Source organism: Lethenteron reissneri, chromosome 16 (assembly GCF_015708825.2).
Source record: "Lethenteron reissneri isolate LAM-NWPU_2019-01 chromosome 16, ASM1570882v1, whole genome shotgun sequence".
NCBI classification, from domain to species: Eukaryota; Metazoa; Chordata; class Hyperoartia; order Petromyzontiformes; family Petromyzontidae; genus Lethenteron; species Lethenteron reissneri.
In genome coordinates, this window is record NC_083794.1 from 14079660 (window position 1) to 14093582 (window position 13923).

Below are 13923 nucleotides of genomic sequence, written 5' to 3' on the forward strand. Positions count from 1 at the left end.
GGAAATACCTGAGCGGCTAAATAATAATAAAAAATGACCAAGGCAATCCAATATAATGCTTTGCAACGTTTATAAATGCCTTTATTAACGACAGTTTGTACAACATAACAAACCATGGCGCAGCTGAGAATGCAGGCTTGTGTGTGATCCTGCAATTGAAATATTTATTACACAATGCTGAATGTCCACAGTGGAGTGAGTGATGGGTGAAGTGAGCTCAACTTGCGTGTGCTGTCTGCGTGCGATGCGCGTGTTGTCTCTGTGCGGTGAGAGTGTTGTGTGTGTGAGTGTGGTGGTGGTGGTCGGTGGTGGTGGGGGGGGGATTGCCGACAAATGATTGCCAGCTCAGAAATGTTGAAACGATCGAGTTCAGAGCAGTTCACAGCATGAAAAAAGACGTGAGCCGCCCTCAACCACTCCCCAACACGCTTAATGCAAAGACATACAGCAAGCCAGCAACACGTCAGCCCCCCCAAACACCCCCCTCTACCCCCCCCCAAATCGCCGTTTTATCCCGAGTGTCAGGGTTTTACAAAGAGGAGTCGTACAGGCAAGGCAGCGCACTACGAATTATCAACACAGGGTCAGTCCACAGCTTAAAGACACCAACAGACTCTAGAACATGTGCATGCTCTCTCCAAAGACATGGTTATTATATTAATGTAATTAGCGTCACCCTTGGTGTCCTGTCTGTCACATCCCGTCCCGATCCAACCCACCCACCCACCACCCCGGCACAAAAAAAAAAACAAATTTACCAGAGCGTTTCTGCTACAGTTGGTACCAATTCTCCCTACAGGTACCTGCTAATCTCTAACAGTACCTTGCACTCCAATAAATAATGTACTCACTATTAAAACTCTGCAACCAGAGCCTCAAATACACGAAAAATAGGGGATTTGGTCTATAAAATATCACATAAATATCGCTCGTGTACCAACCCAATAACGGCAAGCTAAGGCCGGATCCTTCTGTGGGCTTGGTAGATTATGGGCTCGGATTTCCCCCTTGCGCTTCTGTGCACACTCTATTCCGCTTAAATAAAAAACACGATGTCACCTATTGCGGGGGCAGTGCTAGTTTACTGGGAGCTACGCGACTGGTTGCGAACACCAAGGTTTTCAATCGACCCTATACTGTACAATCAAAATTGGCAACAGTTTCATTGCTGCCACTTCTGCGCGGGCAGAATTCCAGTTGAATTGGTTGGGGAATAGAGTGTGTGGGGGGCCTGTTTCGTTGGCCTTAGTATCTTTTAACAATAGTCTACCACGTAACAGCGGTCCTGCCGGCCACCGTGTGGCACAGGATGGGTTAAAGTAGGAGGTCGTGTGTTATCCCACAGTGAGATGTCACTGCAGCGGGTTTACTGCCACTAGATGTGCCTCGCTTGGCGCTACTTTAAAAGACTTTTGGCAATTACGATAGCAATAAATAAAGTAAAATATTCTTTGATTTTATATATATATTTCTTAAATAGCATCTGTAAGTGATGGTCATTCATTCTTTGACTCACATTAAACACAGCTTCTGTTGGACCCTTAATTCTGAACTCAGCTACTTCATGGCAGTCCTCTGGAATTTTTTAACTGGGCTGTAACCAGGAGTAAAGGCTTATTCATAAACAACAACAATAATAACAACAACAACAACATAATTGCTTAGAACATCTTTGTGACAGGTACTGGTAGTGTTTTTGATGATAGGCTTCCCATGATGACAAATTAGGCGTGTAGCGATCCACCGGCCATAATCGTTTCCGATGCTCATCGAAACGTGAGTGTTAAGAATCGACTCTTTACAAAGTGTACAAATTACAAGTAAATGTGACATCTAAGCCAAGGGCGCAAATAAGGGTGAACAAAAGAGATGGAATAAAAAGAGAAAGTACAAATGAGAGGGTATAGACGAAACATTATTTTTGGTAATTATTCTGGAATCAACCTGTGACCACTGACGCATGACAATTCAACGGATCGCAGGGCGGGTGCCGGGATGAATCGTCGCAGGCCTAATCGCAATGCCGCCTTGCGATAAGTTCATCTGATTTAAGACATACACGGTTGCTGTACATTTAAATAAATATCTGAACAAAAAAGTTTCCTAAAGTGTGTTTTTGCAAATAGTACATTTCTCAGAACATTCAATCCAATGCATCCTTGAATTGTATTTCTCTCTACATGTTCATCACTGACATATTTTATCAGTCAGAGACTACTACTGCTTAGTGATTACACGGGATATATTTTTGCAATCAAATATATCATGGCTGTTGTTTTTTACAATACCTCTGCCAGATGGATGTTTTTCATATATTTATTAAGTTCACATATTCTCAGTTGCCACTACTCAATAAGTAAAACACAGACTATGCATAGTGTTGTCAATACCCTTTTCAGATCGGTACCTATAAAATGCATCTTTAAATAAAATGTTTCTTTTCTTTTGATAAACTTCATAATTTAAGGTATAATCTATATTTAAACTTTTAGGAAGGTTTCTCTTAGTGTATCCAAATATAAATGTTAAGACATGATTGTGCCATCGTTCAAAAGTACAGGGAACGTATTTCAGTGTTAGTCTCCTCCTTAATGTTGCTGGTACCCACTGGCACCTAAGTTGTGGAATTCCATTTTTCTGAAATTGTTTCTTTTCATAGTCTAACCGACCTTCCCAACTACCCCACAGACCCCACCCCCACCCCTACCCAACCCCTCAATACCCTCGCCACCATGTACAGGTATTCACAAACAAAAATTATATTGAGAAATGAAAGCCTTAAATTTCGATGTAAAGCTTTCGTGACTGCAGGGATTCATCTTCTTGGTTCTTTCGGTAAAGTCACGTAGAAGGGAAAAAATAAAATAATAAAAATAAAACAATAAAATAATTCTCACGACGTTTTGGAGGCAACACAAGCTTCCATCTTCAGGTGGAACCATCACAGCACGATAGCTGTATTATGTTTTATTTTTATTATTTTATTATTTCCCTTCTACGTGACTTTACCGAAAGAACCAAGAAGATGAAAGCCTTATTTAATGCCATCTATCCAGGAGGCTGGGCTTGTGGCAGACTTGTGTCCCTGTGCAGTAGTGCAGACTCACCCCCAGTGGAGGGCCTCACCAGGGCACGTGTTACTCATCAGAGTCACAGCCTCCAAGCTCATTCACATTGTTACATTGCACTTACTTGAATCTCCCCCACTTTTGTCAACCTGCCCATGTGAGAACTGCACATTGGATTTTTCCGTGGGAGGGGGGGGGGGAATTGAATGTTTTCTCCTATGTAGGTTTTCGCAGTTGTGCTGTACAGCTCTTCGATGTGTGTTTTTTCAGGTTTGTGCTAACTCGGGCCTGACGCCCGACGCCCGACGTTTTGCTCCGTGTGCTGCGAGCCTTACGCAGTACAACCAGAAAATATATATCAGTTCGCCACGTTATTCGACGTTTCATGCAAAATCGCAGGGAGGCAGGAAACAAAGTGGCTTATTATTACTAACTCCTCCCGTGAAGTTTCCTATAAGTACAAAGCCAAATGTGTGTGTTGGGTAAAATCGGCGAAAAAAACCCGCGGTAATGCCGCGCACAAACGATTGATGTCACTGTCTTTGAAGTGCTACATGGACTGCCGCACGCTGGTTTTGTTCGTGGCGCGTTCAAGGTACGCTCGCACGCGAGGACAAACCACAACTCGCGGCAGTGGGCCTCAGTCATCTCCAAACGCTCCACTGGAATAAAATCGAAATGCATCGCTTCCCCCCACCCCCCAGCCATATCCCACCACCAACAACAACAACAAATACAAAAAAAACAAGAAGAAAATGGGCACATTAGCTCTCGTTGCTTAATTTTTTTACGTTTTTTTTCTCACAGGTTGCAATACCCACGTAATGCCAGGAAGGTGCACACTTGACGTTCCAATGGGCTGGAGCTCAAATGCCAAGAAGTGTGGCTTTACATTTCCAAGGTTCAAATGCGGGACCCACGTGAGGTCAGGAGTGAACGGATGAACGGAACGCCTCTGCCTTTCAAAAACACCACAATCTGGCACGCAGCACGGGGGACATGCGGCTTGACGACCATAAACGCCGCTGACATTTCTCACGTAATACGGCACACTACAGCTTATTAATCCGGTGGCTGGTACGAACGTCTTATTTAATGTCTCTTGGTGGCTGAAGCAGTTTAAACGATAACATAATCTCACTCAGGGCAGCGGCCAACGTCGATCTCGTGTCGTTCTTTGTAGGATGTACGTCACTCCTATGCTCACTAAGAGATCGCAATTCACTTTTATAAAAAGGGATGGATATCTCTGGTACATTGAATTCTTTGTTGTTGCTGTACGATAAAACAGAGGAGGACATGATAAATATCCTTACCCATGAATGATTACCCAGTTGAGGTGTGTTTTGGAAGTTAGTCAGAAAAGGCTAAAGATTGGCTCCTGGCTTATGTTCTGTTAGAAATTGATATAAACTGTTCTAGAAAATCCTATGTAATTCCGGAAATAACAATTCCCTAAAGCACTGTTTATATATAAACAAGAGGCAGTTTAAATATTTTCAAGGGAGAGGCCACTGAAAGCACGATCACACTGATACTGTTCTTCAATTTAGCCACCCCTGACATCAAAGCATCGTAACATGTTCTAAGTAATAAATAAGGTGGGACTTGAAAGGAAACCTATCTTTAGGACCTGGGTGACCTTTCTTTAACATTTCAATCTCGAAATATTTTTGGCGGCCTCGTGTGTCTATACATTTATACGCTGGAAGCCACCCACCTCCCCCTCCCTGCAACTTATATACGGTACTTTCGGTATAAACTGACGTAGGGAATGGCGTGATTGTTTATATTAGCACCATGCTGATAGGCAGACGAGGAGAGGGGAGCACTTGCTCACAAAGCGAGATCGTTAAAAAACTGCTCCAGCCAAAAAAAAAGTTTTTTTTTTCTTCCAGGGTTTGCCACAAGAACGCAAGAGCCACTCCGAACGTCACGGACGCACTACTACATCGAGTGATTTTTTTAAATTTTCTTTTTTTTATTTCTCTTTTTGTACGAGTTCTTCTCTTGTTATCTACAAATCTCTAAGGCACGTCACATGGTACCGAGAAAAAAATAAAGAGAAAGATACTTCCCAGCAGGGCACTTTGCACGCAGAGAATAATGACCCCCCCCCCCCCCCCGCCACGTCGCTCAAGCAGGAGGATCACTTCCACCGTATCGTTTCACGGCCTTAAAGTTTTACGCAAGAAGTGTTTTTTTTTACCATTAAATAAAGACCGTGCATATTTTTGGATTTAAAAAAAGAAATTATATATTTTTTAAAATGTGAACTCTTGTTTTTTTTGTTTGTTTTGTGTTTATCAATGAAGCGATCCGCACTCTTACTGCACTATCAAAACTTGCTGAAGGTTTTTGCTTTTTTTCCCCCACTTTAGTCAGACAGCGATGCTTGTGCAGCCCCAAAGGCGAGGGGGAATGTTCTGATCCAGGCTGTGATCTCTGCCTCGTCTCACTTGTCGAGCAACACGAAGTGCGACGGGCATGAGTTCCGACGGATAAAAACTCAACACGCGCTGCTTCTGCCAACGTAGTCGGAGCATCCTTCGCTCGCAATCTGTGTCATCAACTGATGGACTATCCATATTGGCACAAGGCTTATCTGGTGGTGATTTGTTGATTTGCGTTTTTTTGTGATTTTTGAGGCTGTGAGGTGAACAGAGTTTCCAGACAAACCTGGTCTTTAGCTTCTCCTTCAACTGCTGTGCAATGACTAAGTGGCTCCGATTGTCCTCTCCTATGAAGGAAGAAGAGCAATAAAGCAATGTTTGTTTCGCGCCCCCAACGTCATCTTGCGCGTGTTGCAGAAGTGTTTCTTTCCACACCCGCCGATATTCCGTACAACCGTAGGGCACGGGAACGCGCGCAAAGGTTGCTTGGAAATCAGGGGGCTTCCATCTTCCACCACGAAAATAGGGATCGGCACGAGCGAACTTATGTCCCAAGAACCAGTACGGAGGGGGAGGCGCTAGCTCAGCAGGGCAGGCGTTAATCCCGTCAACGGGCGAGGGGGACTGGAACGCAATCCCAGGCAGCGCCACTTCAATCCTCGCCGCCCACACAGCAGCGCAAGTGCGTCTGCGTGGGGTGGGATAGGGACGGGCTACATACGGGCTACGTCCGGGTCTCCAGGCGCAGCCAGTGCAGGCTCTGTCGGCAGTGACGCACGAGGTGGCCCAGGCTGCTGCTCAGGGTCAAGGCCCCCACGGCGGAATCCACAGCCTGGAAAAACTCTGCAGGGGCAGGACGGGAGGAACACACAAAAGCACATTTCAACTGTCAGCGGTGCTGCTACTGCTGCCGCTGTCTGTACAGGGACCACCGCTGTGATGTGTGGGAGATTAAAAAAAAACATCAACATCACAGACAGAGGAAACGGAATATATGAATATCCCAGGGCTGATGTGGTGGTGATGGGCAAGCTAGACGTCACACCGGGCCGTTCATTAAGCTGAGAATACTCTGACTTGGGATTTCCATGTTAATTTAGCTATGGTATGGTGAATGGAAATAAATGACTGGAAACTGCACAGGAAGCCACTCCTTTTTGGCAAAAATCTCATTGGCAATGGCCAGCATAATGAGGTGACAAATACGCGTACATCTTGTACGACCATGAGTAGTAAACAAAAAGCGCAGGTCTTTGTTAAATCTGCTGCTGGATGAAGGCCTCCCCATTGTGTGCGAGTCATAGGAGTTGTTCTGACCATACCTTCAGGTATAGCAGATACGTGGGAGCACAGAAGTACAGTATAACAATGGATTTTGCTGCACTGCTCTATGCTTCCCACAACGCGGCCCTGTATCAGCCTATAACACCTGTTATACATGGCGGTTGCCCATCCACATCGTTGCTGGCGAAAGAGTTTCCACAAGAGGGAGCTCTGGAGAGTTCCTCGGGGGTATTTTGGCCTTCTCTTCCACGATGGTCAGATGTCTCCGACGAGGCGGGAGCACCCGCACTTTACCCCACCACCACCACAACCTGCCGATCCCACTAGCCGCGAGCAGTGTGTGCGAATGATCGCACCGCGGCAGCAAGGGTCGGCCACGACCGTCTACGGCGCGCTCACAAACTCACTGCGGCTCTCCTTGCAGAGCGCGTCGGCCTGCTCCCACGCATCGTAGCCGTACAGCAGCTGATTGGTCATGTGCACGTGGCTGGCGGCCATCTGATGCACCCGCTGCGGGATGCTGACCACGGCCGAGCCGGAGGACGAGGAGGAGGAGGAGGACGAGGAGGAGGAGGACGACGAGGGGGGCTGATTGGAAGCGTTGGGGCCCCCGGCGCAGGGACCACCTCCGTACGCACCCCCACCGCTGCCCTGGGATCCCACCGAGCCGGCGGGCGATGGCGTGGACGGCATCGGGGATGGTGTGCCGGCCCTGTGTGGGGAGGGGGGAGGAGGAGTATGAAGAGGAGTATGGAGAAAGGAGGAGGAAGAGGAAGATGGGATAAAGGGGGACAAATGAGGAGGAAGGAGGATGAGGGAGAGGAGGAGGGGGAGGGGATGAGTAGGGAGTAGAAAAATGCGAGCAGGAAGGAGGGGGAGGAAGAGGGAAGAGGAGGGAGGAGCAGAAGCAGGTGGATGAGGAGGCGGTGCGCGAGCTGTCAACACCTCAGCCAATCACAGCAGGCCCTCGGGCACAGCAGCCGTGTCAGTATTTATTGTCGTTGTGATTGGCAGTGGTGCATTATTTAAAAAGCACCCCCCCCCCCCCCCCCACCAAGATGTGGTTCTTCATTTTAAAACGTTGTTCATGAAAATTCCCTTATGTATTAAAAAAATAAATTGTAAGGCAACTTAATATTTTAAATATTGTAGTGCAATCATGCCTTTACAAATCCTGTTGCATTTTAGAAATAAATTCATACTGGGGCATGACTACGTTTTACTTAATATTCTTAACGCTCTTCAACTCAGGCTGACAGCATCAATACATTAGCTCTGTCTGTGTGTCTGTAACAGGCTTCACGGTAACTCTTACAATGACGATCCCACTTAAAAAAAAATGTTTAAACCACGTTGCTATTCGGGACTTACTCGATATAAAACCGTGTTGCTATTCAGGACTTACCCGATAGGAAATCAGCCAAATTGATCTTAGGAGTCACCAAAAAGTTGCAGCCATAAACCAGCGCTAAAAGGACCAATCATAGATATGTAACCGCATTTTTCCCCTGACAGCTACCATACCGCTAAATTCAATGATTCCCAAGACAAAATTATGTTTGGAAAGCCATTACAGGATCTACGCACGCACGTGCACGATCTTTATTCCCCATTTGGAAATTGGCAGGTGAAGCGAGAGGGTGTGGCAACGCTTACTTTCCATTCCAGGGAGACGTTGTCTGTGCCGTCTTGGGGGAATTCTATAAATGACATAAAAAAGTGAAACAAAAAATTGTTAAAATATTCACATTTCTTTCTCTCGGGAACACGTAATTTTGGGGGAACTAATCACACATACACACAATGCTATTTGTGTCGTGCGTGCACGAACATGCGCGTGAGTATTTTATAAGCCAATCATGAAGATAATGAAATTGAATAACAAGCTGTGAAACCACATATACCGTCGTATGACGTCAATTGGCTTTAGGGAGTCTGCGTTACATATTTATTATTTAATATAACAAATGTGTGTGCACGCTTGTGTGCGTGTGTGGCAGCATTTCCAGAATAAATGTATGAAACGCTGCGTATACGAAGTTTTGGCCTCGGGGAGTGCATACAACATTTATTTGCACAATACATTCATAGATACGCACAGCCACATGCACAGCACAAACAACACAATTATTCTTACACTGGTATACACAAAAGTATTACTGTAAAGCATTACTTAATCACATGCCATGCCGTCAATAGGTGCAGCGGTGGCACAGTAGTTTGCAAACTGCACTATGAGCCCAGTGACTCAAGTTCGATTCCCGCCCATGGCTTGCATGAGTGGGAAGTGAAATCTAAACCAGACCTGGTAATCTCCCCTTAACCAGCCCGTATCGAAATACGGGAAGTATGTTTATTTGGCACCCGATGATGGACACGGCATAGGGAGGCCTTAATCCAGCAGTGGATTGACAATTGGGAGTAAATTATAACTGATTATTAATTGTGATATAGTGCTTGTGTGGGCGAACACCATGCACACCAGGTTGTCACAGCCAGCTGCTGAGATACATGTTGGGCAGCGAAAGGAATAATGCAAAACAATCCATTGTTGTACTGCACTATGCGTCCACGTCCATGCTCCTCACTGCACTCGAGCTACTCATACTGCTGCTGGGTGACGAGGCGTTGGAGATATTTGAGAAACTCGCCCATCGATTTGACCGCTCCGCCAGGAGAACGAAACAGAAACTTTTTAAATGCAAGCGCATTGTCTCAGCATCCCCGCTGAATTGATACGAACGCCACAATTGACGTCACGAGTCAACAAATGCTCCGGGACAAAGCCTGAAGGAGAGCGAATTAGACACATTACTCCGGAGCCCCATCTGCGCTGAGTGGCGGCGCTGACGCAGGAAGCCATCAGAGCCATTAAGGCATGACACATGCAGGTGAACGACACTCGGCGATGGCACTACTGCTGCTGCTGCGGCAGTTGGCCGCGGCCGTGTTGTTGTTATTCTTCAGAAGCACGCAGCACATGGAGCAATGTCACGCAAACACTGTGCCGAACAGCTCCCGGTACAACGGCGATAGCACATTGGACAGCTACATTATTATACGGCCAGTAAACATGGCATTAAGTTAACCATTGCACTACTGATGTTCACAGACTGCACCAGATACTCATTTTAGGCTGAACTGACCCGAGGGAGGCCCAATACCAGGATTACACTTCAAATGCAGCTGACGTTGTGTATATACCAGGACTTGGCCCTGGGTCTTCCAGGCATCAGTGCAGAGCGTGTACTTAATTTCAGACAGATGCCCCCTCCCCGTCACAAACCAGGGCATTGCCCCCCTCTGTGGAGCAACGCTCTTCTCTCGCTGCGTGTGGCTGGTGCAGAAGCGCAAATTCAGGTTTCTGTGACTAGGTGGCAGTAGACCAATGGATTCTCAAATCTATCTGTGCAGAGCGTTGAGCTTTACCCCATCGTACGGACAGTGGGATTTCCCAGGGTTCTTCGCTTGCCTCCCGCGTGAAGCCAAACCACTCACGAATGTAAATTGACCCAACATTCCAACGGCGGACCCCTCCTGGGCAATGTGTCCTGAGACTTGACGAGGCTCTCCTGAGCAAACATTCGTCGTCGTTTTCGGTCTCGCAACTGCGCGCAGGCGTGTGAGGCCTACCCCCATCTCAATCTAGCAATGCATGCACAACGACACTCGTTAGCCCCGCCGCCACTCACGAGCAACGCCGCTCCGCAAGATTGGTCTATGAGCAACTGGCGGCGGCGATGGCGGCGCACGCTCACGTTCGCAACGCCCGCCAACAAACAAGCGCACGGGCTGCACCTTGAAGTGGTCGGTGAGCGCCCGGGCGTACTTCATGGCGCTGTCTTTCTTGAAGCGGAAAAGGCGGATGTACAGCAGCGTCTGACAGCGGAAACTGCGGAGAAAACAAACGGCAGGGTGACACTCTGATCGCTCCCGGGATCCTTCGGTGGCACCGCGGTTCGTGTTGCCCCAGTGCCGTGGTGTCAGCCTTTGCAATAACACTTTGCTTTGCGTCTCTTTCATGAAACGGGAGTATCCATTCAAACCTCTCGCGGGGCAGTGCAATCCTTCATGTTTAGAGAACGCCCCACAGAAGCAATTATCACAGAGCTGCCTCTGAAAGTCCCTTCAGTAGTATCCTCTGGTCCACACAGGAGGTGGTAGCATTTCCCCACGGGCTCTGCTCCTGAGGGGAATGTTTGTCACGTGACAAGTACATTCTCAGAGCTAATATTTGGTGAAGGAGTTGAAATCATTACCTTGCTGCACTCTAGAATCCCTGGTTTAATGACAGGCTGCTACTTGGGTTTGAATCCAGCAAACTCAGCCGTGCCAGCTCAGTGCTCTGACCTCTGAGCCACCTCTTGCACTGACTGGGGCTTTCTGAACGTGCGATTAACCACGCATTGGCGCAGCTCGTGAAACTGAACGGCGGTGGCACCGGCAGGCATTCTTAAAGAGTGTGGCCACATGAAGGAAAACCGCAAATGAACCCCGCTGCTGAGCGTTTTCTCACATCGTCTTCAGCCATTATATATCCACTGCTGGAGGACGACTCCCCAAGCCATTGCCATCTCTCACGGCCCTACGATGCAACAATCTGTCTCTCATGAACACACGATGGGCCGTGGGCTCCCCTTTGGCTGCCACTATCGTGAATCTCGACCATCGGGGGTTTATTCATAAAATATTTCACATTCATGTAATTGAGTTTATCACCAATGCCTTACCAGATGGCAGCAAGTTTCCGATCAGCGGAGGTAGCGTCTGGTGCCAGGTGACTCCTGAGCCTCATAGTGTACCTGCGGGGGCGGCACGGGGAGCAGGGCGGCAGTCAGGGTACAGTCACGGCGATGTCATTCGCTGAAGTAAGCCTCTGTCTGTGTGCTGGTATTGGTGTCCATATTACAACTAATCCTCGGCTTTCAAGGCTGGCTCAATATTTCAGCTTGGCTAAGATGCTCCGAATTGTTTTATGATTGGTGTGATGAAAAAAAAGGATTACGATGACAATGGAGGTGTGATGATGTGATGACGATGATGCAATGGAAACACAATTTATAATGATGACATCTTGACAGTGATGAATATCTGTGTCACTAACTCCCACCCAGAAGACACACAACGGACGAGCGAAACAACCCCGCCATGCGTAGATTTTCGCGGGTTGTGCTGTCCAGCTCGCCGATGTGTGTCTAGGCTGTACCGTGCATTGTTTGGCACGACGCCCGAGATGCGGGGAATTAAATCCCACCGCAAGGGTGGGGGCGGAAACGTCGGGCGTCGTGCCGAAGAAGACACGGTACAACTCGGAAACACACCGGCGAGAGCCATGCCCCACCAGCATCGTGAATTTCCGGCTGACAAGGAGACGCTGCAGACGACTCACTTGATGAGCTCCAGGGTCTCGGAGAACATGGAGTAAGGCGACTTGGCCTCCAGCGGGTCCCGCTCCATCGCGATGCCGCACTCAATGAACGAGAGTGCCGCGTCCGCGTAGTTGATGGCCTTGCCGAACTTCTCCATCTGTCGCAACGGGGAGGGGCGGCGGAGAGGGCGGCGGGGAGGGCAACGGGGGGTGGTGATAACGAAGCGTTGCCACGGATTCCTACGCTCGCTTGACACGCGTCGAATTGCGCGCAAGAACCGATTACTTGGGATTTAAGGCAAAGTTACGTGCTCATGTATGAAAAGGTAAAGGTGCAGCCCTGCAATGTCCTGCTTATTCTGTTGTGGGTGGGAGGTCCTCTACTACAGAGAGCTCCTCTATAGGGTATTTGGCCTACTCTTCTATCCAATGATAATGTATGATGAGGTTAATAGAACGAACAAGAGAGAACAAGAGACGTCATTCAGCCTGTTCGTATGAGAATCGATCGTTAAAACCGTATGCAAATTATACGCAAATAATGCCCTAAGGTTACATTTAGGATCGAGGAACGAAAAAAAATGTATGAATACAAATAAAAACACAAAACTATACCATCAAAACGTGACAAACAGGACTAAAATAGAAATTTAAACAAATTGTGACCCTATACCATGGGAATCAATAAAATCACTACTCTATGGAATGGTTACATGTCTACCCCTAATGCCAGGCAAACACACACAAAGCAAATTTCTGTCCGTGTCATATTTTTCTGGCAACAACCGAATAAATAGAAGAGGCAGATATCACAGACTCAAGAGTCTACGCTGCGTGCAGGAGGTATCGGCGTGCGGAGAACTGCGCGGGTGAATAAGCGCCATGCGTGTCGGACCCGCACTCACCATGTTGTCAGCCCTGTGCTTCAGCCTCTTGGCTTCGAGCATGTGGTAGTCAGGTGACCTTGGCCTGAGGGCGGGGAGGCAAAAAGCAGACAGCTGTAGTGGGGCAGGGTGGCGCAGTGGTAACACTTGTGCCTCACTTGTGCCAACTAATGACTTGCAAATTGCTCAATTGGGATTACAAACAGCAACATTGCCCCCTACTGAAAAAACTTGGCAGGATCTTCCTGAAAAAAGAGTCGGGGTAAACAAGCCACCCAATAATAAGAATAATAAACTTCAATAACCCAGAGCACAACGTTCTTCGCTAACATTTTAAGTAATCACACCAAAGTCACATACCACGTTGCCATGACCACTCGATAGTGGGCCGGCCCGGTGTGTCAATCAGCCAACTGGAATGAGCGCCGCTGACTTCCCACAAAGTGGTACTCATTTTATTGACCCAAGAGAGGTGATGGTCTGAGTGTGCAGGGTAACGTGAACGGGCAGAGACAGACCGACCAAAAGGCTGACTTTCACGCGCAGTTATTAAATGTGAAAGAGGGCAAAACAAGCAAACATATGACAACACGATGGCCTTGAAAAATAGGAATATTGATGTTGAAAAAACCTATTCAGTCATCTGTCAACTCATCAGGGGTTTTCTTTTAAACAAAGACAATCAAAGCAGCAGCAGCAACAGCAGCAAACCCTCTCAATATCAAGGGCTGCAGGAAAACGGCCGGGAGCGTGCACTTGTGACTGAATCCATTTGTGTATGAAACAGACTTGACAAGACATCGCTGGTAAACAGAAGCCTCAGCTCACGAACCTGTGTCAAGTGAAACATCAAAACAACAACAATAACTCAGTTCGCCCACATACGGCAGTGACGCAACGTGCAGGGAGACATTGGCACCCGTCAG

General features: G+C 47.5%; 1 protein-coding gene across 1 annotated transcript in view; it reads right to left on the minus strand.

Moving 5' to 3' along the window:
* Positions 1-53: 53 nt before the first annotated feature.
* The window catches only part of LOC133343038 (AF4/FMR2 family member 3-like), a 108754-nt gene continuing 94884 nt past the window's right edge, over positions 54-13923 (minus strand). The window contains exons 13-19 of the mRNA XM_061552484.1: positions 13019-13082; positions 12135-12271; positions 11476-11547; positions 10544-10637; positions 8402-8445; positions 7153-7457; positions 54-6304 (exon numbers count right to left, since the gene is read on the minus strand). Of these exons, the coding sequence (XP_061408468.1) occupies positions 6186-6304; positions 7153-7457; positions 8402-8445; positions 10544-10637; positions 11476-11547; positions 12135-12271; positions 13019-13082 (835 nt within the window). The 3' untranslated portion in view covers positions 54-6185. The remainder of the gene's footprint in view (positions 6305-7152; positions 7458-8401; positions 8446-10543; positions 10638-11475; positions 11548-12134; positions 12272-13018; positions 13083-13923) is intronic.